This window comes from Dermochelys coriacea, chromosome 7 (assembly GCF_009764565.3).
Source record: "Dermochelys coriacea isolate rDerCor1 chromosome 7, rDerCor1.pri.v4, whole genome shotgun sequence".
Lineage (NCBI taxonomy): Eukaryota > Metazoa > Chordata > Testudines > Dermochelyidae > Dermochelys > Dermochelys coriacea.
In genome coordinates, this window is record NC_050074.1 from 34,443,530 (window position 1) to 34,470,155 (window position 26,626).

Below are 26,626 nucleotides of genomic sequence, written 5' to 3' on the forward strand. Positions count from 1 at the left end.
TATTGAACAAAACGGGCCCCAGGACCGACCCCTGGGGCACTCCACTTGACACCGGCTGCCAACTAGACATGGAGCCATTGATCACTACCCGTTGAGCCCGACAATCTAGCCAGCTTTCTACCCACCTTATAGTGCATTCATCCAGCCCATACTTCCTTAACTTGCTGACAAGAATGCTGTGGGAGACCGTGTCAAAAGCTTTGCTAAAGTCAAGAAACAATACATCCACTGCTTTCCCTATACCATTTCACTATACCATTATTTACCGCAAATAATTCCCATTAACATTAAATTCAGGTTTAGTTTATGGTTTTAATGTTTTCTGGTACCATTTGTCTTGGCAAGTGTTTGAGTTCCTTTCATCCAACAGTTTTAGAATAAAATTAAGTTGAATACCTGTCTCCTCCGGCAGCAGCAACAGAGTAAATGCTGAAACTTTCCTTTTTGGACTTTTATGGATTTCAGATAGAGGGTGAAAATTAAACCTGTTCCAGGATTACAGTTCTGCATGTTCTAAACTACATGTCTCCAGGTGTGATGTCAGTAGCTTCCACAATATTATCATAGTACTGTAGTTACATTGGAAATTTTGTGGTACTGTTTTTGGATAACGTGTATCTTATGCTGATGTGATGCATTTTTATCTTACGGCTGAAGGATTTGTGGTGATGAATTCTGGCTCAATTTCTGACAAAATTTGTATGTAGAATTAGTTTCCTTGCCCTTCTTAATCTTTCCAAAATGTACTGGTGTGGAGAAAGTAAATAAGAAAGTGTTTTTTACTCCTTCTCATAACACAAGAACTGAGTCACCAAATGAAATTAATAGGCAGAAGATTTAAAACAAATAAAAGAAAGTATTTTTTCACACAACGCACAGTCAACCTGTGAAACTCCTTGCCAGAGGATGTTGTGAAGGCCAAAACTACAACAGGGTTCAGAAAAGAACTAGATAAGTTCATGAAGGATAGGTCCATCAATGGCTATTAGCCAGGATGGCCGGGGATGGTATCCCTATTGTCTGTTTGCCAGAAGCTGGGAATGGGCGACGGGATAGATCACTTGATGATGACCTGTTCTGTTCATTCCTGCTGGGACACCTGGCATCAGCCACTGTTGGAAGACAGGACACTGGGCTATGTGGACTTTTAGACTGGCTGGTCTTATGTGAACTGTTATGTTTTCAATGCGAAAAGAAACCAGGACCCTTCCCAAATATTTTCCATTTAAAACCTCTTTCCCCTATGTCTCCTGTTTAGGAGGCATTATCTGGGTGAGAAGAAATCACTTGATGAATATTCAGTAGTTTATGATTTCAAGGCTTATGCCTTTGTTTTGAAACACTTTCAGAGTATCATAAAAAAATAGGTTTGTATTAAACCATTTAAAATTTTTAATTTTTTTGCTGCTGAGACAGTTTCCTAATTTTTTCTTTGCTTCTACTGTTACTTCTCAACTAGTCTATTCTTTAAATGTACTTTATTAACAAACTTTGTATTTAGAAGTCTTACAATTTATCTTTAAAACATAAAATTTCAGAGTTTGAATTCTAATGAAAATTTGATGTTTTAAAAGGTTCTTGGTGTACATAACAAAGCAACTTGACCTTTTTTGCAAAGATCAGGAAACAGCTTTTATTTATATTTAATTTTGAGAGAGAGCTGACTTCTTGTTCTCAAATTGTTTTCTTAAAAGCTGTTGAAATATTAGATTCACTGTGTATGAGTAACTGTTTCCTGTCCCCATATATAGACTGGATGGTTGTTCAAATAAAATCCAGATATCTGCATGCATCTCTAAATTTGCAGTATGCATTTATAAAGGGCTCTCATTTTGACAGTTAAAATGCTTATGTGAGCTGTTTGTGAGGTACAGTAACTGTCCTCCAGTTCTTAGTACTTGTTAACAAATTACTCATACCAGAATGACTACACAGCTGAGGTACTTGTGTTAATCTTCTGAGCATGCTCAGTGTTGTGAACTAAATATTTCTGGAGTCTGAACAGGGTGCTTGTATACTTACATTCTGTGCCCTCTCTTCTCACAAACCTGGCTACTTGAAGATTATTAAATATTACTGTGTTTTGGAAGTTGTATAGAATTAAAGATGGATCACTTGCTTTCACTCAGCCTAATAGATTTGTAAGGAAACATTGCAGAAAAATGAATGTCAGTTTAAGCAATTACTTGAATTTTTCTTATCAGTAGGAGGGTTGCAGAGAACACTTAAAGTGTGGGCAACTATTTAAAACACGCTCCTCCCTATCCCTCCTTTCTCATGAGAACGTGGACAACAGATGTGCTGAACTAAAGTAATTAGCATAAAATAAAAAGTGTCCAATTTAGTGATTAGCACAGTTGATGCCATAAAGGACTACAATAACCCTGGTTTCAGAGTAGCAGCCGTGTTAGTCTGTATTCGCAAAAAGAAAAGGAGTACTTGTGGCACCTTAGAGACTAACAAATTTATTAGAGCATAAGCTTTCGTGAGCTACAGCTCACTTTGTGAATAACTCTGGTTGGTTCACAGGTTTTTGTGTTCTGGTTTTGGGTCTGGAGTGGACTATGTTTGGAAAGCTCTTAGCAGCATATGTAGCTTTTTCCAATCACAGCAACCCCCCTCTACTGGGCTCAGCTGGAGAACATCGTTAATGGATCTTTTCTCAGGTTTTTGTTGTGGATGTTGGAGAAGGGTTACATATTTTCTTTTTGATTGGTTCTATTACCAGATCTGTTTTTCCGGTGTCCGTTTTTAGTTCTTAGGTTCAGAACTACGTTTCCTCTGGTATCCAGTAGATGGCATCAATGTACTACGAATGCTTCTGAATCCATTTTTTGTCCGCAGAGGTGCCATTCTGATTCCAGTACCAGACTCCTATGTGCAGTTTGTGTTCCAAGTTTACTCTTGTGTGTATCAAATATTTAACCACTCTTCACCATGTTTGTGCTTACACTAGAGTGAAATACACAGAATAGAGGGGGATTCAAGTTACAGATACTTCCAACCTTTTTGTTTGAGTATACAGGTTGGTGAATGTGCATTAGTTTTGCTGTAATGGTCCTATTTTAAAAAAAAGTGCAAAATTCTGGGGCAAATCCTTTCAAGGCTAGTAGTACTTACTGTTTAGTGATTCCTAGTACTACAGATGTTGACATGGGTGTGTTAGTAATTGTTACCTTGTTGTTTAATCTGAAATGGAGACAACATCTATGTAGGGATGTTTTGAGTGAAACTCGCTTCCATATTTTTTTAATTAGAAAGTATTAATATGATTTGACTAGCTGGCTGTAGCTGCCTCCTAATTTTAATTTGGTTAGTCCAGGAGGGTTATTCAGATGCCATAAGAGCAACAACCATGAGTTTATTATTTAAAGATCTTAATCCTCAACACTGATCTTAATTGGATGAATAGAAGATGGAGCTGGGAGAGGCGGGTGGGGGTTCTCTCTTTGACTCCAAGGGTGGAACTGAGACTGGAACCAAGCGGAGTAATTTTGCTGGAGAAGATGATCTTCCACTCTACATTAAGGGTGATTATCCAGCCCTAATCAGAGATGAAAGTTCATTCTCTGCTACAGAGAGTCTCTGCAATATGCAGTGGAGGTGGGGGACCAGTCGAGAGTTGATTATAACTCACTGATTTTCTGGACAGGGTCTTGGCAGATTTTGGAGCAAACTAGTGTTTGATCTAAACTCTACCAGCTTGTACTGGTCCCCAAGGGTTGGTTGTCCTAAAGTTCTCAGACATACATGTGTATAGGTATGTGTGGGAATAGAGTTTCCCAAGGGCTTGCCCCTGGGAATTTCCAGAGTGCAGTCTACTTAACCCATGACCTTTATCCCTGTGAGGGTTGATGTAGGAGCCAACTATCCAAATTCTACACCTGTTTGTGGCTCCTCTATGTCAAGGGACTCACCAGCTGAGAAGCTTTGCTGGTTTTCTGACTTTGTGACACCTGAATGATGCAAAGGATATGAGCAGACCAATACAGCCCTGAAACTTTTCCCTTAGTATGACAGAGCAACAGAAGCTTTCTGCCCTGTTTCAACTGAACTCTGACGTTATTGCTACCCTTAGATATTGTGGAGGAGGAAGCCACAGGGGGTGGTGGTGATATCATCTCTTCTTTGTTTTTTTCATACAGAGAGAGGATCTTTTGCTCCACAGTCTGAAGCTACTTTTGGCTTCTCAGACCTTCTTGGAACCCGTTTTCATGGAACTGGATTTCAGTATGCCCTGAGGGCCTGATCCAGTGCCCGTTGCAGTCAGTGCGGAGTCTTTCGATGAGAAGGCTTGGAGCAGTCTCCTACTCTATTCTGCAAGTTCCATGAACAGCTTCCATCAGCATGGGCCAGAGACAAATCTATGGTCCTTATTACCCAAGTAGCAAACTTCAGAGAGAGGGACCATCCGTTGAGCAAATGTCCCTTACCTAATCAAAAAACCCTAGGATATGGGAGTCGTGCACATTTTTTTCAAAGGAATGGTTGAAAATAACATTCCCAGGCATTAGGATCACAGACATAGGGAGGCATTCAAATAGTTAAAAAACAGATCACAAATTCTCCAGTTCTGAATTGTTTAGTCAAGTTCCCAACCATGTTCTTCAGAACACATTGGGACAACTAAATGTGCAGGAAGAGCAGCCTGTTGTGTTTGCATTGAAATGTCTAAATGGAGTAGAAAGAAGCCACACCAGTTTGCAAATGAGATAATGGCAATTGTTAATTCAAAGCACTCTCCTCTCTATCCAGGTTTTAACTTCTAAGCACCTAAATCCTTGGAAAATTGGAGCCAAAGTGATTTATTAGTCTAGTATGGTTCAGCAGTGTGGGTTTTGCCCACATGCTCAGGCTCTAACTGATCACCATATTTTGGGTAGGGAAGGAATTTTTTGCCTTCCTCTGCAGTATTGGGCACGGGTCACTTGCAGGTCGCAACTAGTGTAAATGGTGAATTCTCTGTAATTTGAAGTCTTTAAACCATGATTTGAGGACTTCAGTAACTCAACCAGGAGTTAGGAGTCTCTTACAGGAGTGGATGGGTGAGGTTCTGTGGCCTGCAATGTGTCAGACTAGATCATCATGATGGTCCCTTCTGACCTTAAAGTCTATGAATCTATGAACAATATCAGGTTCCCATACATATGTGTGAGAGTATATGATGATAACATAAGACTAGCCATATTGGGTTGGAAGAATGGTCAGTCTAGTCCAGTATCCTGTCTTGCAACAGTTGCCAGTGCCAGATGCATCAGAGGGAATGAACAGGGCAATTGCAGAGTGATCCATCCCCTGTCATTCAGTCTGAGCTTTTGGTAGCCAGAGGTTTAGAGGTGCCTAAAGCATGGGATCATGTCCCTGACCATCTTGACTGATAGCCATTGATGGATCTATGCTCCATGAACTTATCCAATTGTTTTTTAAACCCTATTATACTTTGGGCCTTTACAACATCCCTGGCAATGAGTTCCATAGGTTGACACTGCGTTGTTTGAAGTACTTCCTTCTGTTCATTTTAAACTTGCAGCATATTAATTTCATTGGGTGATCCCTGGTTCGTGTGTTGTGTGAAGAGGTAAATAACACTTCCATATTTGCTTTCTCCAAACTATTAATGGTTTTAGAAACTTCTATCGTATCCTCCCCCCACCGTAATCTTCCCTTTTCTAAGATGAACAGTCCCAGTCTTTTTATTCTCTCCTCATATGGAAGCTGTTCCATACTCCTAATGATTTTTGTTCTAATTCTGATATCTTTTTTGAGATACGGCAATCATAACTGCACACAGTATTCAAGGTGTGGGCATTCTACAGGTTTATATAATGGCATTATGATATTTTCTGTCTTATTGTCTATCCCTTACCTAATAGTTCCTAATATTCTGTTTGCTTTTTTTACTGCTGCTGCACAGTGAGCAGATGTTTTCAGAGAACTCTCCACAATACTCCAAGATCTTCCTTGAGTGACAACAGCTAATTTAGACCCCATCATTTTGCATGCGTAGTTGGGATTATGCTTTCCAATGTGCAGTATTTTGCACTTATCAACATTGAATTTCATCTGCCATTTTGTTGCCCAATCACTCAGTTTTCTGCAATCCCTTTGTAACTCTTTACAGTCAGCTTTGGACTTAACTATCTTGTATAATTTAATCTCGTCTGCCAATGTTGCCACCACACTGTTAACCGCCTTTCCAGATAATTTATGAATAAGTTGAACAGCATTGGGCCCTATACAGATGCTTGGTGGACCCTGCTATTTATCACTTCGCATTGTGAAAAAAGAGTTTATTCCTATCCTTTGTTTCCTGTCTTTTAGCTAGTTGCTGATCCATGAGAGGACCTTCCCTTTTATTGCATAACTCCTTACTTCGCTTAACAGCCTTTGATGAGGGACCCCAACGAAGGCTTTCTGAAAGTTCTAGTACATATATCCCTTGTCCATATATTTGTTGGCACCCTCAAGGAATTGTAACAATTTGTGAGGCTTGATTTTTCTTTACAAATGTTGTGTTGACTCTTCCCCAATGTATCAGGTTCATCTGTGTGTGTGATAATTCTGTTCTTTTGACCAGTTTCTCTGGTACTGAAGTTATTCTGTAATTGCAAGGATCGCCTCTGGAGCCTTTTTAAAAAATTGGCATTACATTAGCGGTCTTCCAGTCATCTCGTACAAAGGCAGATTTAACTGATAGGTTACATACCATAGTTGTAAGTTCTGCAGTTTCATATTTGAATTCCTTCAGAGCTCTTCAGTGAATACCATCAGATCCTGGTGATTTATTACTGTTTAATTTATCAGTTTGTTCCAAAACCACCACCTCTTGATACCTCAATCTGAGACAATTCCTCAGATTTGTGTAAAAATAATTGGTCTGGTTTGGGAATCTCCCTTGCATCCTCTGCAGTGAAGACCTATGCAGAAAATTCATTTAGCTTCTCTGCAATTGCCTTGTCTTCCCTGATTGCTTCTTCAGCACCTCAATCATCCAGTTGTCTTACTTACTGTTTGGTAGGCTTCATGATTCTGATGTACTTAATTTTTTTTTGCTAGTTGCTCTTCAAATTCTTTTTTTGGCCCTCCTAATTATACTTTTTATAATTTATAATAATTATAATTTAAATACAATTTATACATTGACTTGCAAGAGTTTATGCTTCTTTCTTTTTTCCTTAGTAGAATTTGACTTCCATTTTGTAATGGATGTCTTTTTGCCTCTAACCACCTCTATTACTCTTCTGTTTAGCCAAGGTGATATTTTTTGGTCATCTTTCTGGGTTTTTTTGTTTGTGATATACACCTCTTACGGTGTTTTTAAGTAGTTTACTGGCAACTTGCAGGCCTGTCATTCTTGTGACTGTTCTTTTTAATTTCTGTTTAACTAGCTTCATTTTTGTGTTCCCTTTTTGAAGTTAAATGCTACTATGGTGGGTTTCTTTGGTATTTCCACCCTACAAAGATGTTACATTGACGTACATTATGATTGCTATTTCCGAGTGGTTCAGCTATACTCACCTCTTGGACTAGATCCTGTGCTCCCCTTCAGACTGCATGTGTGTGCATCTGAGAGAGAGAACTTTAGACAGCCAAACACATCTCTTTACTCATTTTTATGTACAACATAACTTGCTTAAAAATCCTTCGTTTTTACCATCACCTGGAATCCAGTCTGTGATAACAAGCTGCATGTGAAGAGTATAGTCCAGGTATATTGCAATACAGGACCCTTGATATTAAGAGTTGTGAGAATCTGGCTGCTTTTAAAATTTTCTCTGTGTGCTGTCAGAATTTTTTTTTTTTTTAAGGTAAATTTGTAGCTTCTAAGAGAGAAACTGACTGCTGAAATATACTGGGCTAATAAATCACTTAGGCTCCCCCTCACTTGCAGAACCTTACACACATTCTTAAAGTCAAGCACATGAGTAAAGTTTTTACAGGATCAAGGCCTTAGCATTGCCTGACGAATTCTTCAGAACAATCTTAGGCACGTCGACCAGTTGTAAATGGGTGGCTCACAATTTATTATTTAGTGTTTCACCTTGTTTCTTGAATTCTGAATTAGTCGTCATATCTTGCCTCACACCTGTATTTTTAAGAACTGGTGACATGAATTTTCACTCCTAGTAATTAAGAAATAAAATTCCCTTTGCTTTTACGAATAGTGAACGTCCTTTATCCCATCCAGTCACTTGTGTACTAAGTCTAAACTTTTGGTGATTGCGTTTTTTGATTATTTGTATTACAGTAGCACTTACAGGATCCCAGCCACCTTTGGAGGCTCACTGTGGTGTACACAGTGTAAACAAAAATAATTAAAAAAAAAAAAAAGAATGAAGTCTTCAGAAATTAGATGTGAATGGTCATATTTCTATTTACCATATATTCTAGGCAGTCAGAAAGACCACTTGAAATCAATGGGGAATTTTATGAAATTCTGTGGATTTTTCTTCTCTCCAGATTTGATGAAATGTTTTGAAGATTTCAGGGAAAAGTCTCCACTAACTTACTTAACCCCCCCCCCCCCCAATATGAAGACATTTTCAAGCAGCTTTAAATAAACTATGGATTTATTTCACAGTCTTGTATTAACAAGAAATACACCCCCTGAGATATCTTTTTTCTCTTTCTGAGTTTCAGTTCCTGTATCCAAGGAGATCTTCCTATCCCTCTAGGCTTTCTCTTGCTTGTCCCTCTTAGACTCGTAAATTGAGTACCAAACCTTGTCAAAATTAAATGAGCATTTTTTAAAGACTTGAAACCATGGTCCTTGGAGAGATCCTTCAAATGAATGTAACTATAATGCGTAAAGCACACTAGCTGGGCATTTGTTCTAAAATGTTAAGCAGTAAAATAGTTAGCAATTGTTGACATTTTACATGTCTATCATTGTTTTAGAGCTAATATTTAATGGAATTATATGGGACAATTAATACCCCCCTAGAAGTATTGTTGTATCACTTCAAATTTTAAAGGTTATCCTTGCAACACAAAGGAAAAAAAAAGTCTGCAGAAAAGTTGAAATACAAGAAATCCACGCACTCTGAATCTGTCCTGTAGCATGGAATTTGTGTTTTATATATTTATAATGGACCGTCAGACTAGTCCTCAGTTACAAAGCTAAAATGTCTTGGAGTTTTTCTGGAGTTACTTAAGCCTATTAGATGTTAACAAATATGTGTTTTTATAGGTACGTGCACACCAGTTAGTTTTACCACCTTGTGATGTAGTGATCAAGGCTGTAGCTGAGTACGTCCGTAATATTCAGGACACCACAGATTTGGATGCCATAGCAAAAGATGTTTTTCAACATTCACAGGTAAAGTAGGGCTAACACAAAAATACATGGGTTTGGTTCAGCTAAAATTGTGTTGTGGATCTTTGCTGAAAATAAATAAAGTTCATATTTCTTGTGTGTATATATAATGTCTTGATTGTCAAAACTTTAGTATTCAGCGGTTTTGAAAAGAAATCCACTTTCCTGTCTGCACATAATCGTTGGGTACATGATTACTGAAATGATACTACATTCTTTCCACCTTGTCTTTTAGCTTTATTTATGTTCGTTGTCATTAAGTGCCCATACTTATAAAGTTTGCTTTTCTAAGCTCGAAATATGCTTTGTTCCTATGGTGATTGTTAATGAAAGTGGATCTTATATCCACTCAATCACCATGATGCTTATTAAAAATAATTCTCTGTACCAATGTGCTATAGTAAGATGTTAATTTGTTGATCCATAGATATTAAATTTATTTTTATATGATGTAGCATAGATAAGCATGTTACAATATTATGCCAAGATGTATAGGTCACATGGGTATATTTGTTTACAAAGCCTGTTTTACTTTTTATTTTAGTCTAGAACAGAAGACAAAGTTACTCGATTTAAGAGAGCAGTTGCATATTATTCAGCGACTAATAAACCTATGCCATTTCATCTACCACATTACCTAGGTAAGTAACAAAAGCCTGTTTATAAGAAAACTGACTGAGATAATCCTAAATAAAAGATAGCGATGTTGAGGAAGTTGTCTTTATATTCATTACCTCTGTTTTTTATCAGATTACTTTTAAAAACCCAGTATTCACTGCAGTGGTTTCATTTCTTTTAAAATAGGTTGAGCTCATTCCCCAAATTGAGTTTCCATTACACCAACAACACTAATTATCTTTCATCCTAAAATAGTGTCTAATTCAGGATACTTAAACAGTTAACAAGTGAAAACTGGTCAGCAACTTCAGCAGGAAAATAGGTGTACTATACTTTTTTCACAAAACAGAGTTCTTGCTTCTCCCCAGTTTTATCTGAGAGAGATTTTTCCATTGTATACATGAGGAAATAAAAACACTGAAATTACATGTTTCACAGATGTGGTGTTCATAGTTTAAGTTAACTGTTACCACCAAACCTTGAATATGCAAGTACTAAATGTGACCAAACTATTGAAGTAACTTGGAAAACATTTTCCTCCCAGCTTACTGTATATCCTTTGTAATAAATGAATGGCTAGATTAAAAGTATGTTAAGGTTGCAGAGTCAGGTACTCAGAAGTTTACTTGAGCTCAGATATGTTGTGCATTTTTTATCTCTTGGTGCTGCAGGCTGAATGGCGTTGGCAGTCACATGCTACTACAACTCTTCCTTGAAACCCTGACTTGGCTCTGTCCCCATTTATCTACCTTCATTCCTTCTTCCCTGTGCAGTTAACACCCTGGCACTGTGGTCTCCATCCAGCCCTCTGGGTTGCTACTACTTTTGACCTCCTCTCCCCTTTAGGCTCCTATTGTTTGCCACTGTTGGGCTCCTGAGCAGTAACTCATCTGAAAAGGAGCCTGTTTTACGTCCTCTGAGACCTGCATTAGGGTTAAAATAGCTGAGTGTTTTTCAGTCTGTCAGTTGGTGCCATCTCTACTCGCAATTACAGTTATTGTCACTGATTTCCCTGTTCTGCTAACCCTAGCTAACCAATCCACGTTGGGTAGGTTGCAAGCCCAAGTTGGTATGGAGGGAAGGTAGTGAGTGCAAGGGAAGCTCTAAGGAGAGGAAGCAGGTGATCTCCAGATAGTTTTCATATTACAATATACTAATCTACCTTGCATCCTTTTGAGGAAGATGTAAATAAGATTTTCTTCTTAACAAAGACAGCATGGTGCTACTGGCCGACAGTGTTTTTGCTCTTTTGAATGCTTGTTGGACAACCAATATTCTTACAGTTAGTGTCTAGAAACTTAAAACTTCAAGTTCCACTACTTCTGCTATATTCTAGTGGAAATGCAATATGTTGAGAATGTCAAGCCACTTTCACTGAAGGGTCATGTGGATTGAGTTCTAGATATGATGGGATTTGGAGAATAAAAGTAGGCAGAATAATGAGAGAGAAATGGAATCAAAATGGAAAGAAACCAAAACAAGTTGAAATTAACTTGACAAACTACAGAGTTGTAGAGAGAATTGTATAGTAAAAAAACAGAAATGAGCTCAGGATGGTAAAAATAGACACATGGGAATAAAACAAGAACAAATAAACTGTAAGGGCAAAATATATATATAAAAAATAAATAAAATAACGAGGTCAGGTGTAAAACAGTGACGTTTGATTTTTTTTAACGTATAGATTAGTTACTTAAAATACACCTTGGACAACTGCGTATTGACCAGACTGCATGTGTGGGGATGAGTATATAAAATGAGTACTATCGTGTTTTTTCCCATTTTTATTTCTACCCCTTTTCCCAATTTGCTAATTAAACAGCCAGACCAAATCAGTTTGGGATGCCTGGGATAGTGCCACCGTATATTCCTTCTCAGATGCTCAACATTCCACAGACCTCTCTACAAGCAAAACCTGTGGCAAGTATTTTCTTCTGCTTTTCTTGACTTAATAACTATTAGAAATGTGGTCTGCTAGATGCATGAAAATCTAGGTAAGAATATAAAAACCTAGCCTGCTTTTCACAACCAGAGTTGATTGATAAAACTCATCTTGTAACTGGAGTGACTTGGCAGACTCCAATGAAAGCATTTCTCATGAGGGATCTGGAAGGCTGAACTCGTACGTTTAAAAAAAAAAAGTCTTATTTAAATAAACAAATTCATATTATAACATCAATCTTTTTGTTGTTACCTTTGTTTTAAAAAAAAAATTATATTAGGCCCCACAGATGTCCGGTCAGGGTGGAGTCCAAGGTCCGGGTCCATACCCATATAATCTCTCGGAGCCAGCCATCACCTTGGAAGCAGGTGGGAAAAGTCTTTCTGAGCAGAACAACTACAGTAACATTCCTCATGAAGGAAAACATACTCCATTGTATGAACGATCCTCTCCAATAAACCCAGCTCAGAGTGGGAGCCCCAATCATGTGGATTCAACCTATTTTCCTGCCTCTTCTACATCATCTTCCTCTGACAATGATGAAGGCAATGGAGGTGCTGTGAAGTAAGTAATGGATGAGATAATTTCAGTAACACCTTACATATTCTGAAATACTTATTCATGAGCAGAACCTTTTTCAATATCCTGTGAGTACAGGTTACTGACAGAAAAGTTGTACTTTGCTGGGTCACTGTGGCTGCCAACATATCTATGTACTCTAGCCATTTTTCTAAAAAGCAAAAAACAAAACAAGAAACCCCACACTACTAGCAGGTTTTTTTACCCTATTCTTTTTCATTGTTCCCTAAGAAGAAAAATGATGCATTGTGAGATCTTGATAAATGAGAACCTCCTCTCTTCAACTCCACAGTGGAAAAACACTCCACAGCATTATATATTAGAGTTCTAATAGATAAAAATATAAAACCCTGCTCAACTTAGTTTTTGCACCTTTATAACTTTGGGAAATTGTAGTCATGCAGTGAAGTTTAGTGTTTATGCAAGGATTAACAATTCTAGAAAGTAACTGATGGCCCTCATCCACAGAACAGATACAGCACAGAGAGTAGCGCTGAAAACTTCCTTGTTCTGCCCTACCATTCTGCCTTACCCCTTTCTTGGAGTGAAAAGGTAATTCAGACTAATTCATGCATTCAGGTTTATACTAGATCATTGGTTCTCAACCAGGGGGCCGCGAGCAGGTTTCAAGGGGTCAGTCAAGCAGGGCCAGCATCAGACTCGCTGCGGCCCAGGGCAGAAAGCTGAAGCTCCACTGCATAGGACTGAAGCCTGAGGCCCTGAGCCCCATTGTCTGGGACCGAAGCCTGAGCAGCTTAGCTTCATGGGGCTCAAAATAGTTGCCCTGTTTGCTACCCCCTAACGCTGGCCCTGGCTTTTATATGCAGAACATTAGTTGTTGTGCCACAGGTGGGCCGTGGAGGTTTTATAGCATGGGCGGGGGGAAGGGGGGACCCTCAGAAAGAAAAAGGTAGAGAACCCCTCTACTAGATCATATGTCCATTTTGGTAAGAGAGTTGGGGAGTATTTGTCATTACTGCTTATTGATTTCCAACAGGAGATTTGATGGGGGACTATCTGTATGTAACCTTAAATAGTTATAGACCTGTTGCATGCACCTACTCAGCCCTGGTTTACACTACGAGTTTAGGTCGAATTTACAGCGTTAGATCGATTTAACCCTGCACCTGTCCACACAATGAAGCCATTTTTGTCAACTTAATGGGCTCTTAAAATTGATTTCTGTACTCCCTGACAAGGGGATTAGCGCTGAAATCGACATTGCTGGGTCGAATTTGGGTTAGTGTGGACGCAATTCGACGATATTGGCCACCGGGAGCTATCCCACAGTGCTCCATTGTGACCGCTCTGGACAGCACTCTCAACTCGGATGCACTGGCCAGGTAGACAGGAAAAGCCCCGGGAACTTCTGAGTTTCATTTCCTGTTTGGCCAGCGTTGCACACTGATCAGCACAGGTGACCGTGCAGATCTCATCAGCAGAGGTGACCATGCAGTCCCAGAAGTGCAAAAGAGCTACAGCATGAGCCCAACGGGAGGTACTGGATCTGATTGCTGTATGGGGAGACGAATCAGAACTCCGTTCCAAAAGACGAAATGCCAAATATATTTGAAAAAATCTCCAAGGGCATGAAGGACAGAGGCTATAACAGGGATTCACAGCAGTGCCGTATGAAACTTAAGGAGCTCAGGCAAACCTACCAAAAAACCCAAGAGGCAAACGCCCATTTGGGGTCAGAGCCCCAGACATGCCACTTCTATGATGAGCTGCATGCAGTTCTAAGGGGTGCCCCTACAACTACCCCACACCTATACATGGACTTCTGCAAGGGAGTCTCATGCAATAGGGATGAGGATTTTGGGGACAAGGAAGACGATAGCACACACCAGGCAAGCGGAGAAACTGTTCTCCCCGACAGCCAGGAACTGTTTATCACCCTGGAGACAGTACCCTCCCAACCCGGGCTCCCGGACCTTGAAGGCGGAGAAGGCACCTCTGGTGAGTGAACCTTTGTAAATATAATAGACGGTTTAAGAGCAAGCGTGTTTAATGATTAATTTGCCCTGAAGACTTGGGATGCATTCGCGGCCAGTACAGCTACTGGAAAAGTATGTTAACGTTTCTGGGGATGGAGCGGAAATCCTCCAGGGACATCTCAATGAAGCCTTTGCAAAAGGTTTCTGGGGAGGGCAGCCTGATTGCGTCCTCCATGGTAGGACACTTTACCACGGTAGGCCAGTAGCACGTAGTCTGGAATCATTGCATAAGAAAGCATGGCAGCATGTGGTCCCAGTGTTTGCTGGCATTCAAGCAACATCCGTTCTTTATCTCTCTGTGTTATCCTCAGGAGAGTGATATCATTCATGGTCACCTGGTTGAAATGGGGGAATTTTATTAAGGGGACTTTGAGTTGGCTGTTCCTGCTGGGCTGTTTGCCTGTGGCTGAAAAGAAATCATCCCCGCTGTTAGCCATGTGGTGAGGGGTGGGGTGAAGCGATCATCCCAGAGAATTGGGTGTGTGTGTGTGTGGGGGGGGTTAGCTGGGTTTGTGGTGCACGTTAACCTGAAAACATCAGCCCTTCCTTTTCAATGGCCAATGTGTCTTTTTCAGTATTACTCTCCCTTTTTTTCCTCCCGCAGCTGCAAATGTTTCAACACTGTGACTAGCATCTCCGTCCCAGAGGCTAGTGCAGATAAGAAGGCGAAAAAAACATACTCGCAATGAAATGTTCTCTGAGCTCATGCAGTCCACCCAAAGTGAAAGAGCCCAGCAGAATGCATAGAGGCAGACAATGGCAGAATCCAGAAAAGCGCAGAATGAAAGTGAGGACAAGTGGCGGGAGCAACAGGAGAGGTGGTGAGATCAAGAGGAAAGCTGGCAGCACCATGATGAAAGGAGGCAGGATGCACTGCTGAGGCTACTAGAGGATCAAACTGATGTGCTCCGGCATATGGTTGAGGTGCAGGAAAGGCACAGACCACCACTGCAGCCCCTGTGTAATCAACCACCCTCCTCCCCAAGTTCCATTGCCTCCTCACCCAGACACCCAAGAACGCGTGGGGGGGAAAAGGGGGAGGCTCCGGGCACCCAACCACTCCACCCCAGAGGACTACCCAAGGAACAGAATGTTGGCATTCAATAAGTTTTTTTTGAAGTGCAGTGTGGCCTTGTCCTCCCCCACCCCACCTGGTGCTTCTCTCCTCCCCCACCCCTCCCGGGCTACCTTGGCAGTTACCCCCCTGTTTGTGTGACAAATTAATAAAGAATGCATGAATTTGAAACAACAATGACTTTATTGCCTCTGCAAGCAGTGATCGGGGGAGAGGGGAGGACGATTGGCTTATAGGGAAGTAGAATGAACCAAGGGGGCAGGTTTTCATCAAGTAGAAACAAACAGAACTGTCACACCATAGCCTGGTCAGCCATGAAACTGTTTTTGAAAGCTTCTCTGATGCGCAGAGCGCCCTGCTGTGCTCTTCTAACCACCCTGGTGTGTGGCTGCGCATAATCAGCGGCCAGGCAATTTGCCTCAACCTCCCACCCCGCCATAAACGTCTCCCCCTTACTCTCATAGATATTGTGGAGCACACAGCAAGCAGTAATAACAATGGGAATATTGGTTTCTTTGAGGTCTAACCGAGTCAGTAAACTACGCCATCGCCCTTTTAAATGTTCAAATGCACATTCTACCACCATTCTGCATTTGCTCAGCCTATAGTTGAACAGCTCCTGACTACTGTCCAGGATGCCTGTGTATGGCTTCATGAGGCCATTGCATTGAGGGGTAGGCTGGGTCCCCAAGGATAACTATAGGCATTTCAACATCCCCAACGGTTATTTTCTGGTCTGAAAACTAAGTCCCTTGCTGCAGCTGTTCATACAGACCAGAGTTCCTGAAGATGAGAGCGTCATGTACCTTTCCCGGCCATCCCACGTTGATATTGGTGAAATGTCCCTTGATATTGGTGAAATGTCCCTTGTGATCCACCAGTGCTTGCAGCGCTGTTGAAAAGTACCCCTTTTGGTTTATGTACTGGCTGCCTTGGTGATCCGGTCCCAAAATAGGGATATGCGTTTCGTCTATCGCCCCACCACAGTTAGGGAATCCCATTGCAGCAAAGCCATCTACTATGACCTGCACATTTCCCAGGGTCACTACTCTTGATATCAGCAGATCTTTGATTGCGTTGGCTACTTGGATCACAGCAGCCCCCACAGTAGATTTGCCCACTCCAAATTGATTCCCGACTGACAGGTAGCTGTCTGGCATTGCAAGCTTCCAGAGGGCTATTGCCACTTCTTGTGAACTGTGAGGGCTGCTTTCATCTTGGTATTCTTGCCCTTCAGGGCAGGGGAAAGCAAGTCACAAAGTTCCGTGAAAGTGCCCTTACGCATGTGAAAGCCATTGGGAATCATCCCAGACCTGCAAGACTGGTGGGACCGCACAGTGTGTGCTTATTTCCTGGGCCTAGAACTGGCGTTCCATGGCATGAGCCTGCCCCATTGCCACAAGGATGGCCAAATTACTGGGGCCCGTGCTTTGAGAGAAGTCTGTGTCCATGTCCTCATCACTCTCCTCACCATGCTGCCGTCGCCTCCTTGCCTGCTTTTGCAGGTTCTGGTTCTGCATATACTGCATGATAATGTGCGAGGTGTTTACAATGCTCGTAACTGCCGCGGTGATCTGAGCGGGCTCCATGCTTGCCGTGGTATGGCGTCTGCAGGAGAGCAGAGTTGTAGGGGAAGCAGTGGTTGGATGATCAGTTTTGCAGATCTACTGCACTGTCTGCTGCCATGACACAACAGCTGAGCGGGCTGCACGCTTGCCGTGGTATGGCGAGATAAGAGCAGCTGAGCAGAGTTGCAGCAGAAGTAGCCCTGCGAGACCACCAGGAGAGCAGAATGGCAGCGGAAGTGGTTGTTCGATGACGACGGTTTGCAGACCTACTGCACCGTCTGCTGAAAGCAGTATGGCGCCTACATGGAAAAAAGGTGCAAAATGATTGTCTGCCTTTGCTTTTACGGAGGGAGGGGCGACTGATGATCAATACCCAAAGCCACCCGCGACAATGTTTTTGCCCCATCAGGCATTAGGAGCTTAATTCAGGATTCCAATGAATGGCGGAGACTGCAGGAACTATGGGATAGCTACCCATGGTGCAACGCTCAGGAAGTCGACACTTGCCTCCGTACTGTGTACGCACTCTGCCGACTCTGCACTCCGCCGACTTAATGCACTTAGTGGGGACACACACAATTGACTGTATAAAATTGCTTTCTAAAAATCCACTTCTATAAATTCGACCTAATTTCGTAGTGTAGACATACCCTCAGTCTAAAGATGCCTTTAGAAGTTCAGATCTGTGTTGCTAAGTGCACAATTGTGAATGTTTCTCTTCATGGCAGTAAATTCTGAGAATGTCTGCAATTAATGGCAATAACTCGAAATTTTATTTTTTGTGGTGTAGTTGGCACACACTGAGGATATGTAAACCACATTATGCTTTCTTTGCTTAATGAATTATGTACAATTACTTAATTATCCACAATTAAAATTTTCAGTTTATAAAATTGGTACATCTATGTTTACAAGATACATACACTAGACTTTTTTTTAGTTTTTCACAATACTAATATTTGTTTTATGCAGTACATTCTGAACGAATTTAGAAATTAGCGTCAAGACAATATCACTGATATCACTGTGTTTAGAGACAGTCTCTTAAGTGGGAAACTAGTTGGTAAATTGACAGACATTGAAACTTCATTCAGGATGTTTTTCTATATTAATAGAAGATAAGGTGATCAGTAACAGCATGGATTTGTCAAGAACAAATGATGTCAAATCAACCTATAGCTTTCTTTGACAGAGTAACAAGCCTTGGAGGGGAAGCAGTAGATGTGGTATATCTTTAGTAAAGCTTTTGATACTTTTTTGCATGACCCTCTCATAAACCAACTAGAGAAATACAACCTAGGTCCTAGATGGTGCTACTATGAGGTGGTGCATAACAGGTTGAAAAACCGTTTTCTTAGAGTAGTTTTCAGTGGTTTAAAATCCAAGCTGGAAGAGCATAATGACTGGGGTCCTGCGGAGATCGGTCCTGGGTCCAGTTCTGTTCAATAGCTTCATCAATGATTTAGATAATGGCATAGAGAGGGGTTGCAAATGCTTTGGAAGATAGGATTAAAATTCAAAGTTATGTGGACAAACTGGAGAAATGGTCTGAAGTAAGTCGGATGACATTCAATAAGGAGAAATGCAAAGTACTTCATTTAAGAAGGAACAATCAGTTGCACATGTACAAAATGGGAAATCACTGCCTCGGAGGGAGTACTGTGGAAAGGGATCTGAGGTCATGGTGCATCACAGGATAAATATAATTCAACAGTATAATATTGTGGGGGGCGGGGGGAAGGAAATATCATTCTGGGATGTAATAGCCGGAGTGTTGTAAGCAAGATACAAGAAGTAATTCTTCCACTCTACACCGTGCTGATATGGCCTCAACTGGAGTAGTGTGTCCAGTTCTGGGCATCAGATTTCAGGAAAGATGTGGACAAATTGGAGAAAGTCTAGAGGAGAGCAACAAAAATGATTAAAGGTCTAAAAAAATATGACCTATGAGGGAAGATTGGAAAAAATTGGGTTTGTTTAGTCTGGAGAAGAGAATACTAAGGGGGGGAACATAAGTTTTCAAGCGCATAAAAAGGGTTTTACAAGGAGATAGGTGAAAAATTGTTCTTATTAACTTCTGAGGATAGGACAAGAAGAAATGGGCTTAAATTGCAGCAAGGGCAGTTTAAGTTGGACATTAGGAAAAACTTCCTACTTGTGACAGGGTAGTTAATTAAGCACTGGAATAAATTGCCTAGGATGGTTGTGGGATCTCCGTCATTGAAGGTTTTTTAAGAGCAGGTAAAGGATGGTTGAGATAATATTTAGTCCTTATAATTATAAAGGAATCTTAAGTTTTTTTTAAATTACAATCCAAATATTAATAAATATGGGCATTTTATACTACTTTCTAGACATTTCTGTATATTGGCATTTCTAATTTATGTGGTGTCTTTTAAAATTAGAGCATTCACTGACAAAATTCTTATTGACTATTAATAAAACTATTAAGATGCATCTTATATTTTGCACTAAATACTATAGTTTTTCTTTTTGTGTATTTATTCAGCCATGTCAGTGGGAACAAAATAAGTTGGGAAAAAACAAGAACCCAGTCGGAAAACCAAGCACATGGAGACCCAGGAGACCAAACAAAGGTAATATTTTAAATTCCAAACCTCCACATTTATTGCTACAGCCTTACAAGCATATGGTGAAACTTTCAAAAGCACCTGTGAGAATTTAAAAAAAAAAAAAAAGCAAACTCTAATGTATAGTGAGAAATGGCTTAAAATATGTTATATGCATACAAAATTGTAAACTCAGTAGACTAGCTCACCCTGTCATTCTTAGATATTTTCTGCACATTTCATATACATGATAATATACTGGGTTGATTTCAATATGAATGCCTTTAGTAGTCTTAATGTAGCATCTACAGGATATTTGCTATGTCCCTCAAGTTCTGCATGGTGTGTCTGTTGAGAGCAGTTCCATTATGGATGTTTGAAGGTAGGGCATAAATGCACAACTCGGAGCTGTGTAGTCCTTATTATCAATTAATGTATGAGAATTCAAAGATGGAAAAAATCTCTCTTACCAGTTAGAGATTTTACTTTTACGAATGGCTGGGATAAATTTCACAATGAATAGTAAAGTACTACTTAATGTAAGGATGGTGCAATTAATACCTTAAGAATTCAACATTAATTTAAAATTGTGCTAGTAAAAAGCAAATTCCAAAACGATGTCAATGTGAAGGACATCATGCCAGACATGCCAAGTTTCAACTACATTTCAGTGAAAATGCACACGTTTTATACCTCCAGTATTAACCCAAGTTTATAATAGAGATGAAGGATATCCTTTAATTTATTCTCAGGCAAAAAATATAATAAAAATAAAGCCAAACCAAAGTCTGGAGTTATGGTGGAAAGACCCTATTTTCTTAGCTATAAACCCTTATTAGAATGTGTGTGTTCCCCTCCTCCTCCCAAAAAAAATAAAATAAAAGTTCTTAATCTGGAAATTCCAGTCAGATAACACCTTGGGTCTGTTCCTATAGTGCTAACCTGATAACAGCTAGAAACAGACCTCACCCATCCATACTTATCCCTGCAAGCCACTCCTGGTGTGATAGCAATCTGCGTGTGGACCATTCACAATTTGCAATTTTGGCCATAAGGCCACACAATTTGCAAAGTACGCAGAAAACTGGTGTGTAGATAATCAAATGGACACATGTATATAATAATATCGATGTACATTTTAAAGTGTATACTTCGTGTTTCTGTGATAAGTTTTAAATGTGTAATTGCTTCCTTACCCACCCCTAAACCAGTTAAAAGCAATTGTATTTGTTAAGCACTATAGAAAAAGCCAAGTCTGGAGTTTGTAGGTATATTTATTTCACAGAGAGGTAGCCAAAATATTGGAAAAATCTTTGAAAGGTGAAAATATATTTTTAAAGTCTAGTTCTTCTGAAACTTTGTGTGTGTTCAAACTTTCTAGAAGAATTTCACATTGGAATCAGATGTGGCATGTGAAGTTTTAAGGTAGATCATTTAGGGAGTTGAAAATCTGGCCTATAATAGAAAGCTAGCACCAACCCTGATGATGATGATATTTCGTTCTCTTATCCTTTGTTTCATATAGTTAAATTGCAAGCTGTTGGAGCGAGGACTGTCTCGCTATGCATTTATACAGTGCCTGGGACAATGGGCTTCACATCTCAGTTAGGCCTTTTAGTTATACAGTAATACAAATAAATACTAATAATAATACTCCTCCTAACTGTGGAGATACTAGTGGTCTCTTGGGTACCATTTTGTTGTGTGCAGTGTTGGGTGCATTATGTAGGTGGATTGATTTAAATCACTGATTTTAATCGTGTATTGCAATTGTACTTTTTAGTTATTTTCCTGAGAGAGGTTGGTAACCATTAAAACATGTTGGCTTGCAACTAAATATAGCCTGTGTGCTTAATTTGGTGCTGCTTTTTGGTAACCAGGAGGATATATTATGTCTATACACATTTATTTAAGCAACTCTGTAGCTTAATTTACATGTATTCAGATTCTTAATTTTTACATTGCTTACTATGTTAGAAAATGGGGAATGATGCATTTCTTGTTTTGTTAGATTAATTTTTTACTTGTAATGTTAGTCAAACTCTACCTGGATGGACATTCATATTCAGTTAAAAATGGACAAAACCACATTTTAATATTTTTATTAAATAAAACTACCTTAACTGCTGGACACAGAGGGGAAAAGTGTTTATCAAAAACATGTCTTGCATTTAAAACTGATTCATTAAAAGAGGAAGTATTATCTCTAGTTATTGAATTGAACTGATTATTTCTGGTAACGATGTCATCAAGACTTTAGAACTAGTAGATTTATTCCTTTCGCACGTAATTTTTATTCATAGATGGAGAGAGGAAAATCAACTTTCCTTCTTTTTTTTATCTTTCTAAACTTTGAACGAACTGGTCATTGAACTGAACTAGCTGAATAAACTAAAATGAAGACGATAGTCTCTCTGCACTTGCAGAAGAGACTACAGCTGTCAAAAACTGGTTTAATACTTCAACAAACTCTGGTTCCAGGTGTAAGCCACTGACTTCCACCAGTTCAGTGGTGTTACTTTCTTTGGAACTTATCAACAAATAAGTACTCAATATTTTTGTATTTAATGTAAATATTTTTAGTAGATTGTAAGTTTAGGTGTTAACATAGGTTATCAATGTCAAATTTATTTAAAAAAAATCTGTATTTAACTTTAAAAAAAAATCAGATTTTTAAAATTTTCTAATCCAATTTTTATTCAGCCTGGAAATAATCTAGATAGTGCAACTACATGAGAGTCTTGTGGTGGTACACTTTTTAAACTAGATTTTTCCTCCTTTAATAGCAACACAGTGTTTTGTAAATTCTTATTTATAGTGCCATTTCAGCATCTTTTAAATTAATTCTTAGAGCCACTAGAATTGGGGATAGTATCTGTTTACAATAATTAAATCTAAATAAAAATATACCATAAATATGACACTTTGGTGCTAAGTGTACTTAGAAAAACATTTTATATCTGACAGCTATTGCTTGAAAAAAGTACTATCACAGATTGTTTTGTTCTAACCATTCCTTTTGTATCTAACCTCTGTTTAAAAAAAAAAAAATCTAAATCTGGATTACAAGTGATATAAAATAATCTGAAAGGGGTAGTGCCCACTTGAATTTTTTTTGAAATTCCATGTTCTGAGAGAACCCCTTTTTGAATAGTGTGCTTTGACTTCTTTAAAATAAAAAATCCTTAATTTTTTAAATAAGGATTTGTCTGCTTCCCTTTTGGTATTTAGAAAGATCTGATGGATGTACCTGGAATTATCTCACACATGGTGGGGGCCCGGCACACCTTTCTGTGTGTGAAGGGATGTTCACATCTGCAAAACAGTGAAAGTGATTAGTCATAAAGTGCTGTCACAAGCACAAAGTTAACAAACTTTTGTCTTTTAGTTATAGCAACATAGGAATTACTTGTAATAGTAGTAGGTATCAAATTCAGATGAAAATATGACTTATGGTGTCCTCCTAAATTGAGAGATAACTAGATTGTTGTTAGTGAGATTTTTGTGGGTTTCTCTGCTTTTACTTTCAAGTATCTCTGAAAGCAGTTATCCAAGTACTTTTTCATTGTTGGATAAGTCCAACAGTATGTCACTTTTGGCTGTAAATCTTAATATTGAATTGAATTTCTAGTAACAAAATTGAATGCTATACTCGCAACTCTTAACCCGAAGAGGTAGCAAAAATCTTGTGCAGTCCTCTTAACACAAAGAACATAATTTCGTTCATAATGGGGGAAAAAAACATAGGCCCCTCAAGATCAAATCACCTTGTGTGTCCGGTGCTTGTATGTTTTCCCATTTTGTTCAAAAAATGAACAGGGGAAGGTTTTGTTTTTATTTTCCTCTCCCCTTCCCCCCACCCCCGTTTTTTTTTTTTCCAGGCTGTAGTTGAAAGCCCTTTGTTTTGCCTTTGCCCAACTAGTCAATAACTCCCCAGAAATGTTTATCAGAGGTTGTTATTCCTATACTGGGAAAATATTAATGTAAAGAGAAATTACTGCTTTTTAATATGATGAACAGTTTAAATTTTAACTGCACGATGACTTGAATATGATACCTTGTTTTTAATAATGGTTATTTGCAGGGAAACAACATCTAGAGTAACCACAGAATAGGAAGATTTTATTTTCAGCATTCTGTTACGGTTATAATTTTGATTCTCTTGTGAATATAAATCCTAGAAAAGTAGGGCTGGAAGGGACCTCAAGAGGTCATCTAGTCCAGCCCCCTGCACTGAGACAGGACCAAGTTATACGTAGATGATCCCTGGTAGGTCTTTAGCTAAGCTGTTCTTAAAAACTTCCAATGATGGGGATTCCATAACCTCCCTTGGCAGCCTATTGCAGAACTTAACTATTTTTATAGTTAGAAAATCTTTCCTAATATCCAACCTAAATCTCCTTAGCTGAGTCTATTACTTCATGTCCTGCCTTAAGTGGACATTAGTTTCAGCCCTCTTTTTAACAGCTCTTAACATATTTGAAGACTGTTATCAGGTTCCCCTTCAGTCCTATTTTCTCAGGACTATATATGCCCAGTTGTTTTACCTTTCTCCATAGGTCAGGTTTTCTAAACCTTTTATCACTTTTGTTGCTCTCCTCTGGACTCTCTCAAATTTGTCTTTCTTAAAAGTATGGTGCCCAGAATTGGACACAGTACTCCAGCTGAGGCCTCACCAGTGCCAAGGAGAGCAGGGCAATTACCTCCTGAAGCTTACATATGACACTTCTGTTAATACACCCCAAAATGGTATTAGCCTTTTACGCAGCTGCATCGTGTTGTAGATCACAAATTGGATGTGAGTCAACTATAACTCCTAGATTCTTTTCAACAGTACTACTGTCTAGACAATGATTCCTCATTTTGTAGTTGTGTGTTTATTTCTTCTTAAGGCTGTGTCTACACTTGTGGCAGAATTTACAGTACATGCACTACACATGTATGTAGCTAGGTGCTGCAGTGAAAGGCTCAGGCAGCAGGGAAAAGCTCTGGTAACTCCCTGCTGCAGGAGCCTTTCACTGTGGCAGGGAAAGGCTCTGGCAGAAGAGAGGCAGCAGAACAATATACTGCTAAAATAGTGTCTTGGGGGTTCAGGCATGTAGGGCTCTCTACTCTACCTGCCTAAGCCATGTCTCACTGTCTACACTGCTGTTCGTACCCATGCTAGCTGGGCATGTGGCGTCTGTACTCTACATATGGCTGTAAGTGTAGATGCAGTGTAGTACTTTACACTGCTCATGTTTGTAGCTTCTGTAGCTGCCTTTAGGTAATCCATTCTACATGTTCACACTTTTATATAGTCAAAAAAAAATGAGTGTTTTCATTTGTTGGACAAGGTGGGTGATGTAATATCTTCTATTGGACTGACTTCTGTTGGTGAAAGAGACAGCTATAGCATTTCAAATGTAGACAAGCCAAAGTTTTCAAGCTACACAGAGCTCTTCGTCAGGTCTGGGAAAGGTACTCGGGCTTGTCTACACTTAAAATGCTACAGTGGCACTGCTGCTGTGCTTCAGTGTAGACACCACCTACACCAACAGGAGGGGTTCTCCTGTTGTCAAAGGTAATCCACCTCCCCACCACGAGGTAACTAGATTTTCTTCTGTCGACCTAGCGCTGTCGACACAGGGACTTAGAGTGGTAGCCATGTTAGTCTGTATCAGCAAAAACAATGAGGAGTCCTTGTGGCACCTTGGAGACTAACAGATTTATTTGGGCATTAGCTTTTGTGGGCTAGAACCTACTTCATCAGTTGTATATCCAGAGGAGGAATATGGATGTGCCCCTCCCCTATGACTCTGGAGGAGCAGGATCAATGGCCTATTGCAAAGGGGGGCATTTAGGGGTAGTGTATATGGGGTAAGGTGTATTCTGTTGGGAATGTGTGCAATCCTGCAACATAACACTAGGAGGCGAAATTATGAACTTCTATACACTTCCACCTAGACTATGGTCCACCAATGGATCAGTGGACTTAATTGTTGTAAACAATCGAACCAGCACCTACTACCGTATGCATTACCAAGTAGTTGAATTGGTTTAGACAATACCAGATTCACTGTGGATATTCAGTGGACACACAATATGTACAACAGTACACAAAGATTACAAGAGCAACTTGCTACAAGCGCCAACAGTTGGACACACTTACAATACACACTACAGGATGGCGCTGACAAAATTTTAATCCTAACAAAGGAGGAGAAGCAGTGGTTTTGGTGGTGGCCAGGATGTTGGACCATACAGCAGTGGTCAGGACTCTGTGTTGCTGTGGATTATCATAGCAGCTGGTGTATTGTTAACTGTATTTGCGTTATGTTGCATATGGAAATGATCATGGGGGGCACAACCCCCTAGAGAATAGCCATTAATATAACCTATAAGTAAAGTAGTAAGCCCTCCGACTCAGTGTACTAGACAACCACGACCCAACCTTCTCGGGTCCACTATATAATGGGAAGTCTGGAACACTAATTGGAATAGGTGTGGTATGCCTGTACGAGAGAAGGTGCACGGCACGGTACTACACAAGGGGCAGTGGGACAGATGGAATATTGACACCTTCCACTCCATGCATCTGATGAAGTGGGTTCTAGCCCACGAAAGCTTATGCCCAAATAAATTTGTTAGTCTCTAAGGTGCCACAAGGACTCCTCATTGTTTTTACAGGGACTTAGGTCACCTTACTTGTGTCGCTCGGGTATGGATGTTTCACACACTTGATCAATGTAGTTAAACAGACATAATTTTTTAGTGTAGACTAGGCCCCAGAAAGTATGTCTACGCAGCAAAGAAAAACCGAGGCTGTCCCGTGTCAGCCGACTTGGGCTTGCAGGGCTATTTCATTGCTTTGTAGACTTCCGGGCTGGGGTCTGGACTCTAGGACCCTGGAGCCTGGAAGTTTACACAGCAATGGAATAACCCCTTGAGCCTGAGTTACACTGTTATGTTGACATACCCA

At 39.9% G+C, this 26,626-nt stretch overlaps 1 protein-coding gene across 2 annotated transcripts in view; it reads left to right on the forward strand.

Moving 5' to 3' along the window:
- FAM120A (family with sequence similarity 120A) overlaps positions 1-26,626 on the forward strand; it is a 127,628-nt gene that overhangs the window by 33,309 nt on the left and 67,693 nt on the right. For both annotated transcript variants that reach the window (XM_038408679.2, XM_043519915.1), the window contains exons 4-8: positions 9,191-9,319; positions 9,861-9,957; positions 11,757-11,854; positions 12,157-12,440; positions 19,605-19,692. In XM_038408679.2, the coding sequence (XP_038264607.1) occupies positions 9,191-9,319; positions 9,861-9,957; positions 11,757-11,854; positions 12,157-12,440; positions 19,605-19,692 (696 nt within the window). The remainder of the gene's footprint in view (positions 1-9,190; positions 9,320-9,860; positions 9,958-11,756; positions 11,855-12,156; positions 12,441-19,604; positions 19,693-26,626) is intronic.